The sequence below is a fragment of the Astatotilapia calliptera genome, chromosome 17 (assembly GCF_900246225.1).
Source record: "Astatotilapia calliptera chromosome 17, fAstCal1.2, whole genome shotgun sequence".
Classification (NCBI taxonomy): Eukaryota; Metazoa; Chordata; class Actinopteri; order Cichliformes; family Cichlidae; genus Astatotilapia; species Astatotilapia calliptera.
In genome coordinates this window covers 26188803-26211943 of record NC_039318.1, presented here as the reverse complement: position 1 = coordinate 26211943, position 23141 = coordinate 26188803, and the positions used below count along the sequence as shown (strand labels likewise).

At 39.1% G+C, this 23141-nt stretch overlaps 1 protein-coding gene across 2 annotated transcripts; it reads left to right on the top strand.

Moving 5' to 3' along the window:
- Nucleotides 1–649: 649 nt before the first annotated feature.
- On the top strand, nucleotides 650–8996 carry fam3c (FAM3 metabolism regulating signaling molecule C). Of its 2 annotated transcripts, XM_026147159.1 has the most exons (11): nucleotides 650–774; nucleotides 1177–1232; nucleotides 1354–1458; nucleotides 2836–2862; nucleotides 3220–3343; nucleotides 3544–3602; nucleotides 3697–3747; nucleotides 3846–3930; nucleotides 4025–4151; nucleotides 8158–8255; nucleotides 8412–8996. In XM_026147159.1, exons 2-10 carry the CDS (start codon nucleotides 1217–1219, stop codon nucleotides 8245–8247), a joined length of 684 nt encoding a protein of 227 aa, XP_026002944.1. In that variant the 5' UTR covers nucleotides 650–774; nucleotides 1177–1216; the 3' UTR covers nucleotides 8248–8255; nucleotides 8412–8996. The 2 variants fall into 2 exon arrangements, with proteins under 2 accessions (XP_026002944.1, XP_026002943.1); XM_026147158.1 differs by having other exon boundaries at nucleotides 651–774; nucleotides 8158–8996.
- Nucleotides 8997–23141: the final 14145 nt, after the last annotated feature.

Below are 23141 nucleotides of genomic sequence, written 5' to 3'. Positions count from 1 at the left end.
CGTTTCCCTTCCTTAATATCGGCTTCTTCAGAACCCCCCTTTCACTGAGACTTTTTCACTGAGGCTTTAGTGAAGCATGTTTTGCACATTTCGTCAACAGTTGCTATAGGAAATGATGCAATTGGAAATGATCTGATTGGCTAACACACTGTCAGTGCACTAAACGCATACCATGATAGACAAACAGTACTTTTGCACATTTCTGATGATTCCTCTCTTAGACCATGTGTCAGGTCTTTCCTGGATTTCTTTCTATTTTTTAAGGACATGACTTTCCCATGCTGTGCATCTCCTGTAGATATTTTTGAGGTACATGTATATTTTTGCTTGTTATATTGTTGTTTGAAATAGCCCATGTTCAGTTATTTCCCTACTCTTTCCAAATCCAGTAGGTTATATTCCCATTTGAATCATTAAAAAAAAGTTAAAAAGTAAAAAGTAAAAAAAATAAATAAATAAATTTAAAAAAAAAAAATTTTTAATTTTTTTTTTAATTTTTTTAAAATAAATTAAAAATATATATATATATATATCGTAATTATTATATATAATTACCTTATTAATTACGGAAGCTGCTCCTTTTTGTACTGTCCAGGCCCTTTATTTCCGGTTCGTCTTTCCTTTTTCCGGCGGAGTGGCGCCTCTTTTTCACGGTTTGCTCCTCCTCCACAGTCCAGCTGTCATGACGCGTATCAGCGCCATCATCATAAGTTAGTCAGCCTGTCCTAAAAGAACCACACCGGAGAGTCCACTGGTATTTTGCTACGTAAACAGGTGAGAAAGTCGTGAACATTTATCTCAAAGCTCAACTACGTATTTGTCTTTTGTAGAGGCTGAGATGCAGTCATTCCAGTGTCAGTGAGTAAAACCTGTCAAAGACGAAGAAGTTATCCACGGGGTTAAAAGCTAGTTAGCTTTTCAAAATATAGCTTTAAAAATGCATTACGTGCTTACATACGTTACATTGTTCGTTAATTCGGTCGCAATAACTAGTTATTAGAAAAAGAGCAAGGTCACTGTGTTTCGGCGTTAGACACTCCTATAAATAACGCACAGCACAAGCTAACTTCCCCCTTTAGACCACCCTATAAAGGCACGCAGATATACACCATTGACTGTAGAAAACAGTCACCGATGTGCACATACAGACACCTACACTTTTATTTGATATTACAGGTTGTCGGCTGTTTGTAAAATATTCTGGAGAGTCGCAAAGATGATTAGGGCTACTGGTAAGTCAGATATATTTACTATAAATATTTAAACAAACATGTTTGCTATCTAAAACCATTTCGCATCAGTGATTCGGATGGCTGATTAACCGCACCTCTCCGTTTTTCCCTCTCTTCGCAGGAATTATCAAGTTGACAGTGTTGGTTATTGCATTCCTACTGGCTGTCTTCCTGGCTTTTCAGCTATTCGAGATTAATACGGATTTTAAACTGGCTAATGTGATTTGTGAGTAACCTTTCCTGTAAAACTGGATTGAACAGCAGTGTAGGTGGGAGATAATCATCGGTAAAGGAAACAAGACATTCATTTACTTTGTTTACTTTCTGTCTGCAGGGACATTTTAAGTCAGGCATGTCCTGCATCTTGGTTAATTTATTTCTTTATTTATTGCGTCATCACTTTATGGCTTTTAAATAATCTTTATTTATATACAGGAAAAAGACAAAAAATGTCAGTCACAGGTTTCAGTTCATGATATAATGGGTTGTAATGCAATATATATGTATTGTTTGCTACATATATTATTAATAAATTATTCATTTTAATCGATTAAAGTCAGTTGTGAGCCGCCAGCCAGTATTTTATCTCATAGGGCCTTCTCTTCTTTCCTGCCTCCAGGAGGGTTATCTGCCTGTCTGGCACAGTTTTAGAAGAAGATGAAACATTCATTTCTTTTGTGAACTTAGAGTTCATTATCATGTTTTGAAAGTGTAGAAATTTTTAAAGAATGCAGCTTTTTACCCTCTCGAGGTTACTTAAGGGTGTGCGTTGGAGTTTGCCCAACAAGTCTACATATGTTTTGTTGACTTGGAGAAGGGATTCGACCATGTTTCTTGGAGTATCCTGTGAGAGATGCTTTGGGAGCATGGGTTGTCTGGCCCATTGCTACGGGCCATTTGATCCGTATACAACCGCTGCAAGAGCTTGGTCCACTAAGCCAGCAAAAAATTGGACTTGTTCCCGGTGGCTGCCAGGGCTGCCCTAAGTCACAGATTCTGTTCATGATTTTTATGGACAGAATTTCTAGGTGGAAAATCTGAGGCCATGGTCCTGAGCTGGAAAAGGGTGGAGTGCCCTTGTTTACAAGTGAGAGGAGAGCGGGAGATCAATAGACAGACTGGTGCTGTACCAGTCTGTTGCGGTGAAGAGAGAGCTGAGCGTATATGCGAAGCTCTCGATTTAATAGCCGATCTACGTCCTTACCTCACTTAAGTTCATGAGCTTTGGGTAGTAACCAAATGAACAAGCTTGTGATTTCAAGCCGCAGAAATGAGCTTTCTCCGACGGGTGGCTGGCCTCTCCCTTAGAGATGGGGTGACGAGTTTGGCCATCCAGGAGGAGCTCAGAGTAGAGCTGCTATTCCTCCACATTGAAAGTATCCTCTGCACTCCTATAACTGATGGTTGTAATTTTTTTTTTTATGCCTCTAGTTTATCTTGACATAAAGAAATGTTGCACACTTATTACTTATCTGTATTAATTGTTGCTACTTGGATAAACTTTTATAAAAATATAATAAAAATCTTATTTATATTCCTAATAATAAATATATTAGATATTATAAAGTCTACTTACATCTACATCTCCTTTTTTGCTTTTCAGCAAGATCTGTGCCAGCAGGTGTCCTTTGTAAGTGTTCTCAATTGTTTACTTTTTTCTTTTTATTCTCTATTACTCATGTGTTTTGATATGCCTCTGTCTTTTTTTATCTATCTCTGTAACAGACAGAACAAAAATGGTAATAAGGAGCTTGTCTCAGATTGTAATGTAGCTAAATCCTTTTGAAAACATCTAGATATTGAGTTTAACTGTGTGTTTTAAGCTTAGCTATTGCATTAGTGTGCAAATAGACCCCTTTAGATGAGTTCAAGCTGTACCATTCCTTGATCACCCGTATTTGTGCCTGTTTGTGAAAAGCCTTAAACAATGTAATTGGACTGCCTGTGACCTGATACTGTGCTGTTTGGGCAAATTTTGTGTTCTCAGCAACGAAGCCTGTCAGGTATAAATGTGGGCTGTCCAAGGCATGTTCAGCTGGACATTTTGCCTTCAAGATGGCAAGTGGTGCAGCCAGTGTGGTCGGGCCCAGAATCTGCCTGGAAGACAAAGTGTAAGTAGGATGTGAGACAGTGTGTTATAAGAAAGAAAGTGTTGTCTGATTATTCTGGGCTGTCTGGAAATCTACATTATAGTATGTTAAACATGTTATGAAGTGCCATCCTTCTATAAATCACCCATTTCCTTAAGTTTATATGCTTTTATATTTAAATGTATCCATATGTTCTCCCCCTTTCATATTATTGGTTGTAGAGTAATGAGCGGCGTGAAGAACAACGTGGGAAGAGGAATCAACATCGCCCTGGTTAATGGTGACATTATCCACTCGAGTACCCCACTTTTAATTCCAAGAGTTACAAACCTAATTCTGAAAAACTGTATTTTTGTTTGTTTGTTTTTCCATAGGGAGGACAGGGGAAGTTGTCAAAACAGAATATTTTGATATGTGGGCTGGAGGTGAGTATACTTGAACCTTTTTTTTTTTTTTTTTTTTTGTAGTAGACATTTACAAATCCAGTTCATACAGTTTGTTAACCGTGTGTCACTTTGCATAGACGTGGCTCCCTTGATTAAATTCCTGAATGAAATTGAAGATGGGACCGTTGTGATGATGGCTTCATTTGATGATTCCGCAACAAAGTAAGAGCATTTCAGCTCGCATGATCAATAAATATGTTTGCTGTTTCTAGTTGCGGGGATGGTCATGAAATAATATGTCTTCTTTGTTATATAGACTCAATGATGAAGCCAGGAAGTTAATTGCTGATCTTGGCAGCTCAGCTATTAATAATCTGGGCTTTCGAGATAACTGGATCTTTGTGGGAGGGAAAGGCATCAAGACCAAGAGTCCATTTGAGCAGGTAAGATGATGCACAAAATCCCATAGTTAACAAAAGCTGGAAACTAGATTATTAGTGACCTTATTACCATCTACACCATCTTAATGTGTGTTTTCTTCAAACATTCAGATCAAACCACAAGGCAAACCACAAAGAATGCTGAAATAATTTCCCCCAGTGATCAATAAAGTATTCTGATTCTGATTCTGATACACTTGCTTTTCTCCATAAAGGCTTTAAAGGCTTACACCCACTCCTTCACTAGCACACTTAAGCATACAGACACACAAAAACACATTCATTCAGGAGCTCCAACATCAGAACCCTTTTTCCCCTCACACTAGTGTCAGAAAGCACAACAAGAAGTAACAATTTTGTTTTATGCCTTAGTTTAGATTGTATGTAGGAATGGAAATCGAGATCCAGATATCTAAAATTGTCCGCTAATTTCCGTTTGTGAGTCAGAGAGGGAACATAGTGACGCAGTCTACAGCGTGGATATAAGTATTACTTTTATTTAAAAAGGGTGAGAGCACAATGGTGAAGTGCAAACTACATCCAGGACAAAAAAAACAACTGGATTATGCTGTGAGCACTTCAACTCTTTGTGCACACCTGTACAGATAGCATACTAACGCTAAGCTAGCCACAAGAGTGATGTTTAAACTGAATGAATGCTGACCCAAGCCCTCATTAGGAAATGGATTTGTGTTTGTGTGAGCAGTTTATTTTAAAACATCTGTTTTTCTCTTTTGAATATTTAGAATTGCTCATTATTAAGACAAAAGTACTTCTTATCCTACTACTCAACTAATCAATGGAATAATCAGTAGAATTCCTGATTAATAAAAGATCAATTATTGTAGCCCTACTCTTTATACTCTTTAAATGTAAACTGCCAGCAAAGCTACAGCACATTAGACAAAGAACAAAATGAGAAGGTACTTTCAGCAGCTCCTTTGTTTGCTAGTGTATCACCACCAGTGTTGCGTAAGTTACTTTAAAAAAGTAATTAATTACTAATTACTTAGTCAATATTGTATTTAAAATACTCATCTAATTACTGTGTCAGAAAAGTAACTTAATTACTAAATAAGTAATTTAACTAAATACTTCTTACAATCCCTATAAACCTTGAGTGGGCAAACAATAGAGATTAAACTCTTTAAATAATAAATTTTTTTTTTTTAAAGACGGCGACTCAGTACGCAGCGGTCGCATCTCTTCCACAATGTAGCCTGCAATCATTTTTTTAAGCTCACCTTCAGACGCTTTCTGTGCTGCTGAAGTAAAATCAAGTTTTGCCTGCTGAGCAGGAGTTGCCGCGGTGTTATCCATGGATGATGAACAATGACTCGTCTATGCCAGGGGTCGGCAACCTGCGGCTCCGGAGCCACATGCGTCTCTTTAGTCCGTATAGTGCGGCTCCGCGTGGTTTGGGAAAATAAATTAGAAGTATTTAGCTGAAGTGTATTTTATTTATGTTAGTTCTTTTTTACCTTGTAGTTCTAAATTGGAAGATTATTGTGATCTTGAAATATAAAAATAAAATTATATTCTATTATTTTTTTCATCAATCAAAATAAGCGTCACACTCGCGGAAGCCTGTGTACCCGCCGAAACGCCATGCATTTATCGAGACTTTCAACCCCAGGTAGGCCAATTATGGATCCACATTATGTCAGCAGCTGTTCTCCACCGTGAACTATGTTAAAAACAAACACCGCTCACGCCTCACAGATGACAGCTTACAGTCCTGCGTAAAGATGAAAGTGACTTCGTACAGCCCCGATTTGCAGACGCTGTGCACAGAGGTTCGGGAGCAGAAGTCCCATTGTAAACATACCACGGCAGACCCGCTGCTTTTTAGTATCTCTTTATTGACCACTTTTTACACACGGTTGCTGCAGGCATACAGCCAGCTGTAGCTTTTCAGCTCACAGCCCGATGCATACCAACAACAGCATAGATAGCACAGACGTTAAGGCCGCGAGGCGTGATTGCGGGTGCTGCTCAGGTGCGTCCGGCCCCCCCTGCAGCGGCGCTGCAGACCACGCCCCGCCGCACGCATTAACCAGGTAAAATACATATTTAGGCAGAATTTTGCAAATATCTATTTTTTCTTTTTTTAGCAGCATAGTGCTTTTTTTTATTTTTTTTATTTTTTATTTTTTTTAAAGTCAGGTCAAGGCTCCAAAGGCAATATAACAGTTTTTGTTTGCCACATGGATCTTTTTAGTTCAGCTTTCCTTTTTTTCTATTTCTTAAAGAGTTCAAAATGTGTTAATTACATAAATAAAATGTAATTTTCTCTGTAGCACTTCATGGATTTCATAAGCAACACACTTTAGTTGTTCAAACAAAGCATAAAGGTAAAAAAACAATAGTGTTATTCTCATTTTGATGTCAAAAAGTATTTGCGGCTCCCAGTGTTTTCTTTTGCGTGGAAACCAGGTCCAAATGGCTCTTTAGGTGTTAAAGGTTGCTGACCCCTGGGCTATGGTCTCGTGTCTGGCGCTTCAGTAGATTACTCGTGCTATTAACAGCAGCCGATAGTTGTTTCTCTCCAGGACATAGCTTACATATTACTGTAATATTCATGTCTGCTTGTTTCAGAAAAGTGAAGAGACGGGAATATGTCCATTTCATAAAACAGCCACAGGCTTCAGCCGAGTCCGACATCTTCTGCTTTAGAATACGACTATGCAGCAAACTGGCGCGAATTGACGTGCAGCTGCACTACAGCGATGTTAAACCGGCAGAGTTTACTTCTACGTTTAGAAGATAAATTATTGAAATTAAATAATGATATTCAGCGAGTTTAATTATTTAACACAAGTACATTGTAAGTAACTGTAATTAAAATACCTAAAAATGTAATTAGTTATTAGTAATTAGTTACTCTTTCAGTGGAAAAGTAATTTAATTACAGTAACGCGTTACTTAGTAACAACAAACCTTATCTGTCTATGACAAAGACACTTTTGGAAACAAACTCTGTTTATCCAGTCTTGGAACGGGAACTCGGGGCTTGTGACACATGGGGCTTAGATCGTGTCCCCTCTCAGCCTTGAACCAGGGATCATTCGCACATCAGATGAAAAATCCATACACCACAGAGCCATAGAGCAAAATATGAGGATGAAACAGCTTGACACTTTGTCTTAGTAGCCTAATAGAAATAATCTTGAGAAAATGATTCTGCTGAAATGTCAAAATCTCTTGGGAGATTACATCCTGTGGTTGTTTTCTTTGATCTTGGTGGACATTTGTGCGTGCGCACCGGATCTACAGGTCAACTTACATTGTTAAGTAGACCTGTAGAGTCGGGAACAGCTTTGTGAAACACGTGAACTGCAGACTAGAACTTATCTGCCTAAGGGTTCACTCAAGCCCACTGGAGGGCTCTGCAAAGTCTAAAACTCGTGTGGATGGTGGCACAAGAGTAGTTGCCCTATTTTATGTATACATCAACATTTAGTACAAGTAAGATGGTAAATCTTTAAATCCCCAGAGGTTCTTTTCCTGGTTCAGTTAACATAGTTCTGCAGCATGTTTTGTTCAGAATCTTCATTTAAAATCACTTATGGTATGCTCCGTGAAGTTGAGTTTCCACTTGAGGAATCTGTTGTATACAACCTTCTGAAATGTTCCTTGCTGACACAACCAAATGAAACCCCGCTGTAACGTTACAGCAGTGCAAACTGTGTGAGTCACACTAATATGTTTTTATGCTCGGTCGTAATTTGCAGCTAAGTTAATTTTACTTGTGGAATCACTGCTAAAAGAACATCAGTAGGCTTTTTATTACTAAGAATGCCTAGTGCACACAATCAGTCATTCAGGGATTCATATTTTGTAGTCAGATATTCACTCTACAGCCTGTTTGTCATCTTTAACCACAAACCAGTTTTGTTGGTTGCTGGTTCTTATCATAACATTTTACTATTTTTATGTCATTAGCTGTTAACAAGAGAGACTTTTATGACTTTAACCTTTAACATGTGTCTTATTTTTGTTTTCTCAGCATATAAAGAACAGCGCAGAAACAAACAAATTTGAAGGCTGGCCTGAAGTGTTGGAGATGGAAGGCTGCATACCGCAGAGGCAGGACTGACCTTTAAGGTGCTGCCCACCTTTGCGTTCACTCTTGTCTACCCATGTGTTCTCACCTGTGCTGATGTTCCTATCTTGATGAGACTTTACAGTTGTTGCACTTTTTGTGCTCAGAAAGGCCATTGTACACCTCTTACCCAGAAGCCTTTTATCTGTCCACCACAGCAACAATCTCACTAAAGAAGACATTAGCAGGAAGAAGGAGCTGCTGTGATGATGCTTCAGTCAGAGCAGGAAGCAATGTGGGAAAGGAAACTTGGTCCCTATTGCACTTCTCCTTCTGTTTGGATGCTATTAAATAGATGCTAAAGCTGGTTTACGAGTAGACTGCACTGATCAAAAGGCTTTAATGATTTGCTCTCAATCACACTTTCTATCTTTAGATTCTCTTGGGACTTGGTTGTGATAGTGTTGCATAATGGCAATGGTGACCAAAAAGGACGTAGTAGATCAGATTTTTGGGGGAGGGGCGGCTAATTTTTTGATAACCTGTACCCTGCCTTAAATAACCATTTTTAGATCTGCTTGTTTGTTTGTTTGTTCCATGTGTGTTGTTAAAAATGTGAATTATTATTATTATTTTTTTTTTTTAAATTAGATTTGAAGATTTTATAACCAAATGTACCAAATTCACTGTGATGTTTTGTATATATTTGTTTAGAGACAGAAGCAGTTTTGAAAGGGATTAATTTAATGAGTATTTGAATACTAATATAATTTCTTAAAATAAATGATCTTGTTGACAATGTTTGTGGTTGATTAAGTGTTTTGTAGCCTCTTGAAGTGCAGACGTAGCTTTTTCAGTGTGTCCACAGCAGTTGCACTGCTATGTGGTTTTTCTTGTTCCCTTGAAACAGACCTTGTTATTTAAACATTAGGTGTAGATGGATTGGATTTCTGTTTGCTCACCATTTTATCACTTTCAAACAAGATAATAGAGCGTTTGCTGTTTCACACTGGCTAGGTGTGACATTCTGTCTTCTCTTCAGCTTAGCTTCTATTTGGGGTAAGGTTTAAAAATCGTTGGTGGCTTTAGTATAACACTGAACTAGTTCATGAATATTTCCACTTGTTTTTGAATAAAAAGGGGAACTTTTTAGAGTAGCTACCAAAAAAAGGAGTCATTTTGCACTATTGTTGTACAGCTATGTTAGAGGTGCTGTAGAAGAATACAGTCACTGAGTTGTTGAACGTTTTTTCCAAACTCTTTAAGGCTGTAAAAAAAAAAAAACAAAAACAAAAAAAACACAACAACAAAATAAGCCTTTTTTAACATAAGGAAACACCGGCTCTCAGAACGAATCCTTAGCCCATGCGATCATAGTTTTTACAACGTATTCACGCACTACATTTCTATTTGCGTTCACCTTTTAAACAACTTCAGATCACACTGTGCGGTTTCCTTTCCTCCCACATACAAGATCGTTTCGAAAACGTTTGCGCAACACTGTTTAAAAGTTGCACATTTTTCTTTCTTTTTTCTGTTGAAGTAACAAAATAAAGAACTGATCAACTTCACTTTTCACTTGACATAACTTATCTCCAAGTGCAAAACAACTTCTAACTCTTAAGTCTCTAATGCTGTCATAAGATTGTATTTTTTTTTTTTTTTTTTTTAAACCTTTTGTTTTGAAAGCAGTCAGTGAAGGGACTTTACACTCACTGGCCACTCCTAACAGTCCATGTTGACATTATGGCATCACACAGGTACTGCAGTTTGACATGATTTGAGCTTTATGGCACATTAACACAAGCTAGGTTCATCAGTTAAGCTGCTGTGTTTCTACAATGTTTAGTTACGATCGAAAGCGGGCCAAAAAGAAAAATATCCCCCACAAGCCTTAACCGTTGATACAAGGCAGGATGGATCCATGTTTTCACATTGCTTACACCATATTCTGACCCTACCATCAGAATGTGCCAACAGCAATCGAGACTCATCAGACCAGGCAACGTTCTTCCAGTCTTCTATTGTCCAAATTTCATTGCAAATTTTAGCCTCGGTTACCCGTTCTTAGCTGTGTGGTCTTCGTGCTGCTGTAGCCCACCTGCTGCAAAGGTTTATCAGCTCAAAGATGTTTGGTCATTCTGCTCTGATGTCTGGTATCAACAAGGTGTTTCTGCTGCTCTCTGGATGTTTTTCCTTTTGCACACTATTCCCTGTGCACCTGAGATGAGATGGCTATGTGGGAAAATCCCTGTAGATGAGCAGTTTCAATGATACTCAGACCAGCCTGTCTGGCACCAACAGTCAAAGTCAATTAAATCACGTTTCTTCCCCATTCTGATGCTCAGTTTGGACTTCAGCAGGCCATTTTAACCATGTCTAGATGCTTAAATACATTGAGTTGCTGTCATATGATTGGCTGATGAGATATTTGTGCTAATAAGTAGCTGAACTAAATAAAGTGGTCAGTGAGTATATAAACAAATTATCTATAAACTTTTAACTGTTTTGATTGGCAAGATTTAGCTGCATTGAGATTTATTTTGCTCACGGGACATTCCTTGTCATTGTGTTGAGTTAAAGTATAGCGGTGTAATTACTAGATCATTGTGTTTAGAGTCATATTTACAGTAAATCAGCACACCTGTACCATATTGCCCTTTCAGTCTTTAAAAATGTAACAACTGGTTAAAGAAACACTCTTTGTAGTGACCTGTAGGGAGCGCTATTGCCTTATTTTTTTTCAGGCGGCAGGCCATATGTTTTGTAGTGACTTCCATCTTTGCATGTTGTTTTGCTTCAGCTGTACGGTAGGGTACGGTAAGTGTCCGTGAGTGGCTTTGCTCCTTCCAATGAAAGATCCGAGGCCTTTCTCGTACAATCACGTCTGTGTAGCAGATTCCATCAGCACTGCTGTAAATATCCCATTAATGATTAAGTTTGGCCTACTTTCAACTAAATATGCAATTTCTTCCTCTTGAATAATTAACCTAATACATGAAAAAGTGATAGAAAATGCTGTACCTGCTTGCATGTCTATTGAGGGTGTGAAAATTGAGTTGCCTAACCTCTCCTGGGGCTTTCTCTTCGTGTCAGCGTCACATTATAGTGGAAAATCTTTCGGTCTCCCTCCTCAAAGCATATTTACTATCTGCATGCTCTGCACCATGGCAGCAAGCCAACAGTTCTTTAATTAGTCACTTTTTTTGTTTTACACCTTCTGCCACTGAAGTGACCTCCTCATCTCCTCTCAACATAAAAGCTCTCCCAGTAGTGGAAGAATCACAGTGGGGTATTTTCTTTGATGTCATCTGCGCAGCACACATGCATCCCACATCCCCGTTGTAATTTATATGCACGTGTGTTTTTTAAAGGGCAACATTTGTTTACCAACTGTTCCATATGTAGTAATTTGTGCGTGACATTGTTGCCTGCTATGTTAGGACGTAGTATGTTACCGTTTTTCTTGAAGCAGTTAAAGATGTATCTGCATGATGCCTTCAGAAGGGTAGGCTAGCCAGTGCTCTCGTGGGCCGAACCTCTCCAGGGCGTCATGTTTCGTCATGTTCGTGTTACATATGAACACAGAAACGTCTAGTGCGAGCATGAGTGCTAAACTATATGAACACAAGAGGACTATTACTGTTTTTTAGCGCGTAGAACAAAACCCTGTTTGAGATTCCCTTCTTGTGTGTGTGTTTTTAAAACAAATCTGTCCACCACACAAAGGTGGTTGCCTCTGAAAGAACCTCAGAAGCACTAAATTTTCAGATTGTGACCCCTGACCTCTGCCCTTTAGCCTTTTGACCGAAACACCCCGAGCTTCTCATTGCATCAAAACAAGCTTCGAAACAACCGTCTTCTATTTAACATGAACCTTGTGATTAACACGCATCTCTTCCTGACCTAGTTATGAGACTCTAACATGCTTGCATTGGTATTTTCTGTAGATGCACATGCTCATACACTCATTTCAGTCCAGTACTGTACCTTCCCTTGACCTCTGTTCTGTGAGTCTGCTGACCAAACATCCCTCAGTGACCTGAACATCGCAGCTTTGGCCTCTTGAAAACCCATTTAGTCTCTGCAAGATTCAAATAAAACAGACGACAAGTAGAAATCACCACTTGGGGTAAAATATGCATTAAAGCATCTATTACGGTCTATGTTTCCTATCATATTTTGCTAATATTGCATCTTGTCAGCTCCCATCATACTACCAAAGCACTTAAATTTCACCTTTCAATGCCTTTTGTGGCTATGAGCTGAACTTTGTAAATTCCACTTAACATTTTTGCCCTGTACGTGACTTTTTGAGTATCTTTTTGGTATTCGAATGCTACACGATCTGCTAAGATTTATGGACGACCTGATTTGTCGCTAAATTTGTGACCTCCCTCTGCTGTTGTCCCAGTCAGGTTGGAAACTATTTTTTTATGGAAACATTGAACGATATTGATGTTGTGAAATTAAATGGTTTACGAAAAGGTGTAAGATTGTTAAGCTCTATCATATTAATTTAAAGGACTTCAGGGAAACTTGAAGGAAAAAATATGAACCAATCCACTGGTCTACAATGGCACGGATTCCAAGAAATAGCCTAGGCCTCATATGTCATAGTCTGAGATGGACATTAGATCACTTATTCAGCTTTTATGCGCTGCTATCAGTTAATTGTTCCATGAGCAATTTAGAGTTAAGGGCCTTGCTTAGGCTTCAGCCATAAAGACCTAAAGGTGATCATTTGGCAACTGCTGATTGCAAGGGGAAAACCGTCTTTGAGATTGCTTTGTTTACTAGCGCACTGCTATAGTTGTTCAGTTTGAGTGGAAGACGCTAATTTATCTGCAAATACTTGCCAACAATTTGCCAAGTGGTAGTGAAACTTGAAAGACTGCGAAGCAAGATAGAAATGGAGAACGTCTGCTTTTAAAGGCACAGCTTGCTTTAACCCTATGTGCTGCACATTTTCCAGCTTCACTGCTGTTCTGCTAGTAGTTTGCAAGTGTTTGCAGACAAGTCAGTTTCTTCCACACCAAGTATGACTGACGTGACAACAGCAATTTGATAGCAACCAAAGCAATCACAAGGAGGTTTTTAGTTTTGGTTTTTGGGATCTTCTTTTTTTGCACATTTTTGCCTAGCGACTGGAGGTGGGCAGGCGGTTGCCAACCAGTCTCTCAGCTTATATAACTGAGGCCCTTGTAAAGACCCTTTCTAGGCTCTTTTCTGTTTTGAAGTCTCGGGTTTGACATTTTGGTAGTTTGATAGTCTGCTTGAATGGCAGTCATGCCCTAAAGCATCCTCTGTTTTATTGTCTATTTTGTCCTAAATGGGAACATCATTTCTAAAATGAACACTCTGTTTAATTATAAAAGACCTGAAACCACGTGAAACTAATTGAAACAATAAACTCACGGTGAAAGTGTTTACTGAGGTTGCAGAGAAAGAGAGAAGTAGACATGCTGGGTTTTAAAAGGAATGCAGGTTTAAAGCACTTCTGATAAGACCTTGAGGGTACATCATTTATATATAGTCTATGTTTAACATGTAAACAGGAGCTAATATTGAACCATTAACCCCTGTTATTAATGGACTACCTCTGTTACAAAGTTCTAAGCTCTCCTGGGTGACTAAGTAAGTCATTAGACTACTATAAAACTGCATACTCAACTGCTACTAATACTAGTTGTTAGGGTTGTGGTTGGCCTGAAAGTTGCAAAGTGCCTTGAGCTTAAAAGTTTGATATGTTAGGATGGAAGGACTCGTGTTCCGAGCAGTGTCCTGACACTAACTAAAAGTTGGAATATTTTAGTTGCCACATTGACCTTGTTTGGTCTTAATCAGTTCTTTGTCCTTCAGTTTACTGAATCACTTATTTGAAGCCCCTTTCTAAGTCGTGTTGTTTTTGTTGCTTTATTCCCACCTGACTTTGCTTTTCATTCCCCCCTTAGAAGATATTTTGTTTACCAGAGTGTTATCAGAATATTTGGCATCCTTCTAAAAGTTTCCCAGACTACACCATCCAGCTAGAAGGACCTGAATCGGGGCAACTGCTCTCCTAACATAAACACAGTTATTTGTGTGCTTTTATGTTGTCTGGAGGCTGTAACCACTCCCTTATAATCTCTTATCTGATACTGGAATAGCTCAGCCCTTATGTTTACTACCAGCTCTTTAAAGCACCAAGTTTTTTCCACAACTTTTCTTTCTTTCGCTCTCTTTTTTTTAACTTATCTTGACACCCCCTTTAAACTCATTCCCTTTCCCCCCTCAGTCTTCTCAGTGACCCCTTTGCCCTTCTTTCTACCCCTCCTCCAATCCTGTAATTGCTTCTTCAACACACACATACACACACTCAACCAGACAGCTGTGTTTACACTCAGTGGGCCTGTGGGAACTTCCTGCTGACCTCAGCACAGACAGACAAGCCTCATGCAGACACCCAACCAGATCGATAGCTGATCATATGGATCTTTTCACAGCATCTAGAGATTACTAAGCGGACCCTGGTCAAATGCACACAGACACTCAAACACATGGGACTGATTGCCAGCGCAATCCAGAAGAACCAGATGGAAAACTAAAACTGTTTTTCCGTGTACTTTAAATTATACTTCTCTATTGCTGTGTAAGTGGGTGTGTTGTTTTTCTCATGGATTTATATAATCCCAGCACAATTTAAGGGCAGCCCCTAAGCTAAATCAAGTCTTTGCACTAATAACACGCTAAGAACTGAAATAGCAGTGACCTTTTCACCCTCACTAATGACTAACACAGCTCATACTCAGCTACGCACATGGTCTCTTTGGTCTTCCCTGTAAAACAAAGGTCTCATTCATAGTTGTCATTTCGCTTCCTGAGCTACTTCTGGCTCAGAGTCAGGAAGTCAAAGTGGATCAGATCACTGCTGGTAAAAAATTCATGCTACCCCTGACGTACTCCAAACTCTAAGCTCTTCCTTGGTATTGTAACAGCAGCAGCTTTGCTGTATTGTGCAGAGGCCATTGCCAAATAGGTGAATACTATCTTTCTCAGCAGCTGGATTAGATGCATGTGCTTTTAGGTAATTTGGCTGCACGAGCTTATGACTACAACGTGAAGACCTTCACATACTTAGATTTTCATTAAATGTTTTAGCTGTGCTTCAGAAATGCTGTGGGTGGGTTTTCACAAACAAATTGAAACATGAAGAGTTTGACCCAGAGTTGTTAAAGAGCCGTTTTTGTCTTTGTTTTCAACCGATGTCTGATCATTTCCAGCCCAGGGGGATTTTTTTCGTTTCAAACGCTTCTCCAAAACATGCCTCAAATTAAAAGCATAGAAATAAACACAGTATATACAGCAACCAAACAAGCATGAATACCAGGGCAATGATATGTTGAAATCATGATATTCTTGTCAGGTACCATAAGTCAAACAACCAGATGATGACAAAGCAGTCATGGTAAAAAGAAAGTACATCGTCTGTCAAGTCTAAAGCTTTATATATCAGGACTCACAAACACACACAAATCATGTGGTCTTTTCCAGGGCCCTACACTACGAAGCAAGTTTAATATACCCAAGTTTTTTCCATTTTTCTGGATTCACTAACACTTGTAATCTGGATAAGTGGTCACATGAAGCTGCTTGTCAACTCACTAAGTTAATCCAGGGTTTCACCTCCGTGTTTGCATGAAAGGCCTAGTGTTAGAAGCATCTAACCCTTCTAAAAGGGATGCTTCATGAGTCATATGACTCTCCTTCCCAAGAAAATGATCCCTACGAGTGCCACCTACTTCAGCCAGAGACATTATCAGAAGACGACAAAATGGTGACCAACGAAAAGGGCATGCGATTAATGCTGCAGAAAATCGTTAATCTGGTGATTTAATGCACAGAGTAGTAAAATAAACATTTTAATTCCAGTTAATTATTTCACGGCTGAGTGTGCTGTCAGTGCTGCTGTTTATTTCTAAGGTGACTGCTGCACAACGTTATACTGGTTCCATTTAAACATTGAAGGTTACTTGATAAAGGAGATGGTGGAAATCACTTGAGTTTCTCTACAGAGGAAAATTGAAGTGATTTGATTGATTGGACAGGTATTTATGGTGTGTGTGTTCTTGTAGCTGCACTTCCAACAGTCTAAAGTAGCCTTTGCAGCAGATTAGCATCAAGTGTAACAGCAATTTATGCATTTTCTGCATCACTAAATTAATACGTGCAGCACTCCTGTGACAATACTACACGCCGTTTGTGCTTTACTCTGTGGTTTTAGTAAGGTACGACTTAACAATTTGCACATGTAAAGTGTATTTCACGTAAAACATGCTGTGCATATAAGAATAACTAAAAATGTAATGCTTAGAGCTGATGTTTAACCAAAACTCTGCAATATAACCTGCTCCTGATAGTTCTGGTTTATATCCTCTCAGCTGCAGACTCGGTGTGTGCAAGGGTTTGAGAGTAAAGATTAAATATAAACAAAGAAATCAAACACAGGCTTAGTTTGTGTACAAAATTGATACAAGGTTTACATGTACAATGTTGAGATAGCGTTTTAGGATCAGATATTCATGGTTAATGAACAACGAAATTGTTGTAAAAATGTGTTGAGCCAACAGGAAAAACATCAAGGAATAAAGCGGGGTCTAAGAATCCATATTTCTTACTGATACTCATCAGGGAAACATTAAGTCATTAGATGCTACTGACAAACTTCACACCCTCCTACTCTCTGCGTAGAGGTCTGTGGGATCTTCCAGGAATAGCGATGCTATTTTCTGGAGAACTGACAGGTCAGTAGACAGTAATTTCATACCTGCTGATGTCTAATCTGGTTTGGTAAATTAGGTAAATGCAATTTGAGATAAACAGTAATGAAGGACATATTCCACTGTTTCATTATTTATTTGGAAAAAAGTACACCCCGTGACTCAGTAGGTTGTAGCAACGATAACTTTGTGCATTGTTTTCATTGTGTGACTTTATCAGGAGAGTTCATAGTCAACCCAGTGACTGCAAAACGCCCACGTCCTGTATCTGCAAAACAAACCCCTCCACCACCATACTTGACCGCTGGTATGAGGTATTTGTGCTGATAAGCTTGTGTTTCACCAGATGTGACACTGTAGATTATTGTGAAACATCTCCACACATCTTATCTGTCCAAGGGACATTGTTCCAGAAGTCTTGTGGTTTGTTCTGATGCAACTTTGCAAACCGAAGTTATGCTGCTGTTTTTTCTTTAGAAAGAAGATGCTTTGTCTTGGCAACTCTACTAAACAATCTATACTTGCTCAAGCTTTTTTCAGTTGTACTGTCATGAACATAGCATTGAACATGCTAACAGAGGCTTGTAGAGTTTGTCATGTAGCACTTGATTTTTTTTTTTGTAGTTTCTCTGAGCATTGCATAATCTGTCCTTGGGATGAAATAGCTGGGACGTCCACTCCTGGGAAGACTGGCAGCTGTCTTGAATGAGAGGTGGTCACACTTGCTAATAATTAGTTAATCTCGGTGCATTTGACTACTGCTGCTACTTACCCTCTTAATTCCTATGAAAGTAGTAAGGGCGTATATAGTTTTTCACACACTGTTTCTATATGTCAGTATTTATTTACTTTATTTAATTTTTCATGAAATAAATAATGGCGTGGTTTAATATCTCATGATTTGTCCTAACATGTAAAACCTTAGACTTTCTTTTTACCATGACATGAAAAATATTTTTGTAGGAACCCTTCCTGGAATTGTATTGTTATTGTTTGCGGTGCTCTTTGGAAAGGGTACCTATATACATATATATATACTTTAAAAAATTCCAAGGCACTCTTGGCATGATCGTGCTTTACCTAAAAACCCCCAAACTGTGTCAGCAAAAATGTTTTTCCTCGAAAAAAGATTTCAGAGAGCCACTGCCTACAGACATCGTCACATAAATGTATGAATCATAGCTCTCTCTATAATTTTCAATTTGACAATTTCATTAGGGGGTACTGCGGAAGAAAAAATAAAGTCATAACACACACAAACAAACCTTTTATAAACACTAGAGCATTTGACTAAATTTGCCAGTAATGAAAAGTTTCACTTATGTGCTTTCAATATTGAGTGGTTGCACTTATGGTTTGCAGGTTGTGCCTTTGAGCCTCATGTAGTTTGATTAAAATTTCAAAATGGCCATTTCTGCCTTGTTGTTTTCATCTCCATCAGTTTTAAGTGATTTTGCGCAAGCTGTCGGGAAATATATGGCTTTAACCACAAAGTCTGCCTCATTCATTTTGCAACAGTCTAGACGACACTCCTCACTACTTTGCTTCACTGAGCACTATCACTTCTAAAGCCATCACTCCTTTCCAAACTAATGTGCAGTGCTTAAGGGATTTAACATGTTTGACTTTCAGTTTAGTATCATGTTTGCACCACTCAAAATAACGGGCCGAATTCATCATATGCATTTTAATTTGGATAGTTTATCCTAAAAGTTTAAAGATGGGATTCTTTTTTTTTTTCTGAAAACTACTTGGAAGGGCTGGATGTTCTTTTTGTCTTCCAGCTACCACAATCATTGACTTTGGCAACAGTTTATACTCTAATGTCTAACATAATATGTATTAGAATGATTACAGTTACAGAGTGACTGCTCTGCCAGCTATCAGGCTGTAGTTTTATAGCAAGCTAGTGCTGCCTTTTCCCATAAACACTGCTGCCTCATAAATTACACTGCACTTTGTATCACTTCAAATCTTGCATGTCCTTCACTGCGCAACATACGCTTAAGCACAGAATACTATAAAACAATTGAATGAATGCTATTCAAATGAGTTAGTATCATTCTGCTATATCCCTTATGTGTATGGAGCCAAGCAATGCATTTCTCTGTAATGCACTTCAGTTGGGCTAGATACCATTTGTAGCCTGGTACATCTTCCCTTTATGTTTTGGCACACATCACAACAGTTTGAATTGAAATGTTGTGTGTGAACCCATTTTTGGTACAGGGCTTGTATGTGTTTTGCATTAAAATGTTCAACCTGTTATTGAAAAATACCACATTAGGCTATCCAGTGCACTTAAATGCCTTGAACAAACTAACATATGAGCTGGGGGGAAATCTGTTGCTACTTTTGCCATGATTCAATGTGTTATTGAACAGATGCCAAATTTCTGCATACTTGTTCTCAGAGGCTTTGACACAACTGCATTGTTTAACAACCAGGGAATAAGAACGGGGTATAGTTTCATGCAGACAGGTAAATAGCATGAACCAGAAGCACATATATATTTATAGCTTAACCTAGTTTGCTAGATTAAAATACAATGATATTAATAAAACTTGTCAATAAAATAACGAGGGTAGAATATCATCGTGAGTACTCCCAACTGTCTGAAGTGAACAAAAATTATGTTTGTGTAAATTGTCCAGATTCCTCAGTCTTAGAAAATTTCTACTGTGTTTACAGCACAACTATAGGTACAAGCCATGAAGCGATCGAGCCCCCAGCTCATAAAGTCTAAAGCCTACAAGCACGCAGAGCTAGAAATTATTCAACTTATGAACTGTTTCTGCATCAGCAGGCATGCTCGCTGATTCAGAAACAAAACCATGGTAGCTATGAAAAAAATTTGTGCAAGGGAGGCCCCAGACAAGGGCGAGTCGCTATGGCGGGGGTGGGCACAGCCTTGTGGTTTCAGTGTAAGTCATGTGTCATGGTGGATACAGACTGCACACCCACTCTTTGATTTTGATTTTTTTCATCACAATGTTTAGTTTGGAAGGAAGGGGGCTTTACTAATCCAACTGGAGAGTCCAAGGATGAAAGGGAAGGTGGAAGGAGGGAGGGAGAGAAATGTAAGCTATATTTAATTGTAATGCTCCTCACAATTAAATGTAGATTCTATTTTTGGCTATGTAAGCAAAAGAAGAAAATGCATTCAGTTGATTATATCAGCAACCACACAGGTCCACAGAGTTCTTAAACAATCCTATAGACAACTTGTTTACATTCTTTTAGTGGGCAGTGTGTACCAGCACCACATTGAACCTGCCACGAACAATGTTTGATTACTGTGGAATCAGTTGCGGGTCCAGCATGGCAAGAATTTACGACTCTGCAATCATCCTATCTGCCATCTTATCAGAAAAACAATATAGTGTAGTCTGTGTGTGGAGACTGGTACTTTTCTCCAGATTAAATCTTAAATCTTTTGGTGTAAGTTATTTGGTGTTGTTTAGGATCATGTACCAGCTCACATTGGCAAGCTGGAATTATCACAGAAAAAGTCATCATATTTACAATGTAGTCTTTCAAACATGAATAATAATAGTTTTATAGTGAATCTGAACCCATTTTCTACTGAACAGTAAAGTGGTTTTCTATCATATGTGTTGAAAATTCCTCTGGCCGCAGTAAGACAAGGTCATGCAAAATTGTGAGATCTCACTATGCTGCTATACTGCAGTGCTGTTGAGATGGAGCTCTTTTGTAGTGTAGCTCATGGAAGGATTAATAACCACAAAAATGATGTCAGTTTGACTTTTTAAACAATGCATAATTCACAAAGCATAAGCACCAATAGAAATGTTGTATCAAAGAAGCCAGAGTCTGGCTTATATGAATTCTTTAGCAAGAGTTCCACTTATTGTATCACTGTCTGTCTTTCTTGAATTGACAGAAGTTGTATTGCTGTCTCCTCTGGGCTGAGGTAGAAGATCAAATACAAGGCATGAGATCAAATGACAATACCCAGAATTCAATACAACACCATGAGGGAAACATTTACAATCTTTTTGCTCTCTAAATATTCTCAAATGTTCAAAGATATCCTTTACAAAAGCGTGTTGCATCTCCTGTGTACAGTATATATTCAGTGTGCTGTTACTTCCATGATGGTTTTATGCGGTGAGAAACAATCTTTTAACATGAAAGCCAAATCGGTTCCATACAACAACTGTTTTGAATGGAAAGGCCTCAACTCAAACAGAGCCAGAGTCCACTATTGGCTGCTATGTTGCTATACCATTTGTGCTGCCAAGGTCCTGCCGAGCCAACTGTATACGCTGTAGGTGACAGCTTGTCACAGTTTACAGCGCTGTACAAATGCAGGACTGTCTGCTGTGTGTTTTTGCCTCCATAAAAAGGATGCAGGTGTGTAGGCTTAACCTCCACTTTCACCTCATGGTATGCAAATGTACACACATAATGTAGATCCTGTTAGGGTTGTGTCACTTTACATTTCCCAGGTGAGGCTTGTTAAAAATAACCACAGGCTGTTTTCAGCCCCAAGGCCCAACTATTTTCAAGTTGTTTTCATTAAATAGGTTGATGCTAGAGTCTCCTTGTATGCAAACTGGACTCACACGCACTGCACTTGCAGCAAGTTAAGCAACGAGTGCCGAATATAGAGCACGATAAAAGGATGTTTATGTACATTTGTTGCAGCAGAAGTTTCATTAAGAAAGATCTTTTAGAAAACCTGCAATGTTAGTCACTGTAGCTGACTGTCCTCTGAGTCATTTGTTTGCTTTTCATAGTGACACAAGGAGTGGAGGTCACTGAACCTTCAGGAGGTGTTGCAATCTCTCTGCCAAGCAGGCCAATGAAAATCCAGAGATACCTGGCGATAGGAGAGCAGGGGAGTGGCCCCAGTGCTTGCTTTGGCAAGACAACTTCTTGTTGTTCTGATATACATCTGTGTAGCAGAGGGTGTGGAAGAAGAAGAAGAATGTTTAACAGGACTGATTAGGTAATTTAGAAAAACACGAGGGGGGCGTTGTAAAGTCTGGTTCCACATGTTTTGAGGTTTTTCTTTAGCCAGAGATGTTTTTGTTCACGCTTATCTATAAGTCTGTGTTTAGGTTCCATTGTTTGCATGTAATCCACCACCGCAGAACCACATGTGCTTCGTGTCAGATCCAAAACAGCCCAGCTCAGATCTTTTTTCACAACAGAGCTGATCTCTGGCCCTAACAGCAAATAGCCTCCCATGTTACACGAGCCATGTGGAAATACAACACCATTTGGCCCGAAGTTGTCCAAATATGGCCCACAGCCCATTTGCTCACGCCAGCTCGTGCCTTAAAGCCTAGCACAAGAAATCATTCATCATCTTAATTCAATCAACAGCAGTTTCATTACTTGAGCACAACAGAGACAGATAACGGTGGTTCTCATTTTCCCTGCTCTGTCTCTTCAAAGTATTGAAGTGTTTTTTCAATGGCAAATGTAATTACTTGCTGCACATCTAGTGTAAAATGCTAATAGCGGCCAAGGACAAAACCCCCTCTGTCTCTATTGGCTTAATACAGGGAATGTTTTGTGAGCCATAGAATCAACTCATTTAGGCTCTATTTGCCATTACTATGTGACCTCCGTATCAAAGCTATCATTTTCTCTGGCATTGTTCGAAACCTTCACCGCTGTTTCTCCCACACGCTCCCTCCTCCAGTAATCTGCGTCAGTTTAGTGATAATTATAGCTTACTGGAAGAGATGTGGCTGGCTGTGAGCACTGCCTCTTGGGTAAGAAAACGGCTGGAAAAAAAAGCAAAACAAAACAAGGAGACTTCCATTTTCCCTTTTCCTCTGGGAAACAAAATGCAGAGCCGTGTGGGTGACATTCAGGGGTAAACAGGATTGCTGCTGCTCTGCTCTCCTTGTCTCTGTTTCACTTCCAGCCAAGAAAATGGGGCCGCAGGGGTGCATGACTGCTGCTTTCATCACTTTGATCCTCTTCTTCCTCACACAAACAGTCAGGAATTCACATACTCTCAATAACTAACTGGTGAAGTGCTTTGAATGGGAGCTGTATTAATGGTTATGGTTTCTAGTAAGTCTTAGAGTGTGCGTCTACCCTCTTGATACTGAATGAGCGTCTGCAGCACATACAGTATATGCATGTGTGCAGAAGGCTTTCACTGGCCTGATCCTGTTACACTAATGGTCGAGGGCTTGCTACCCT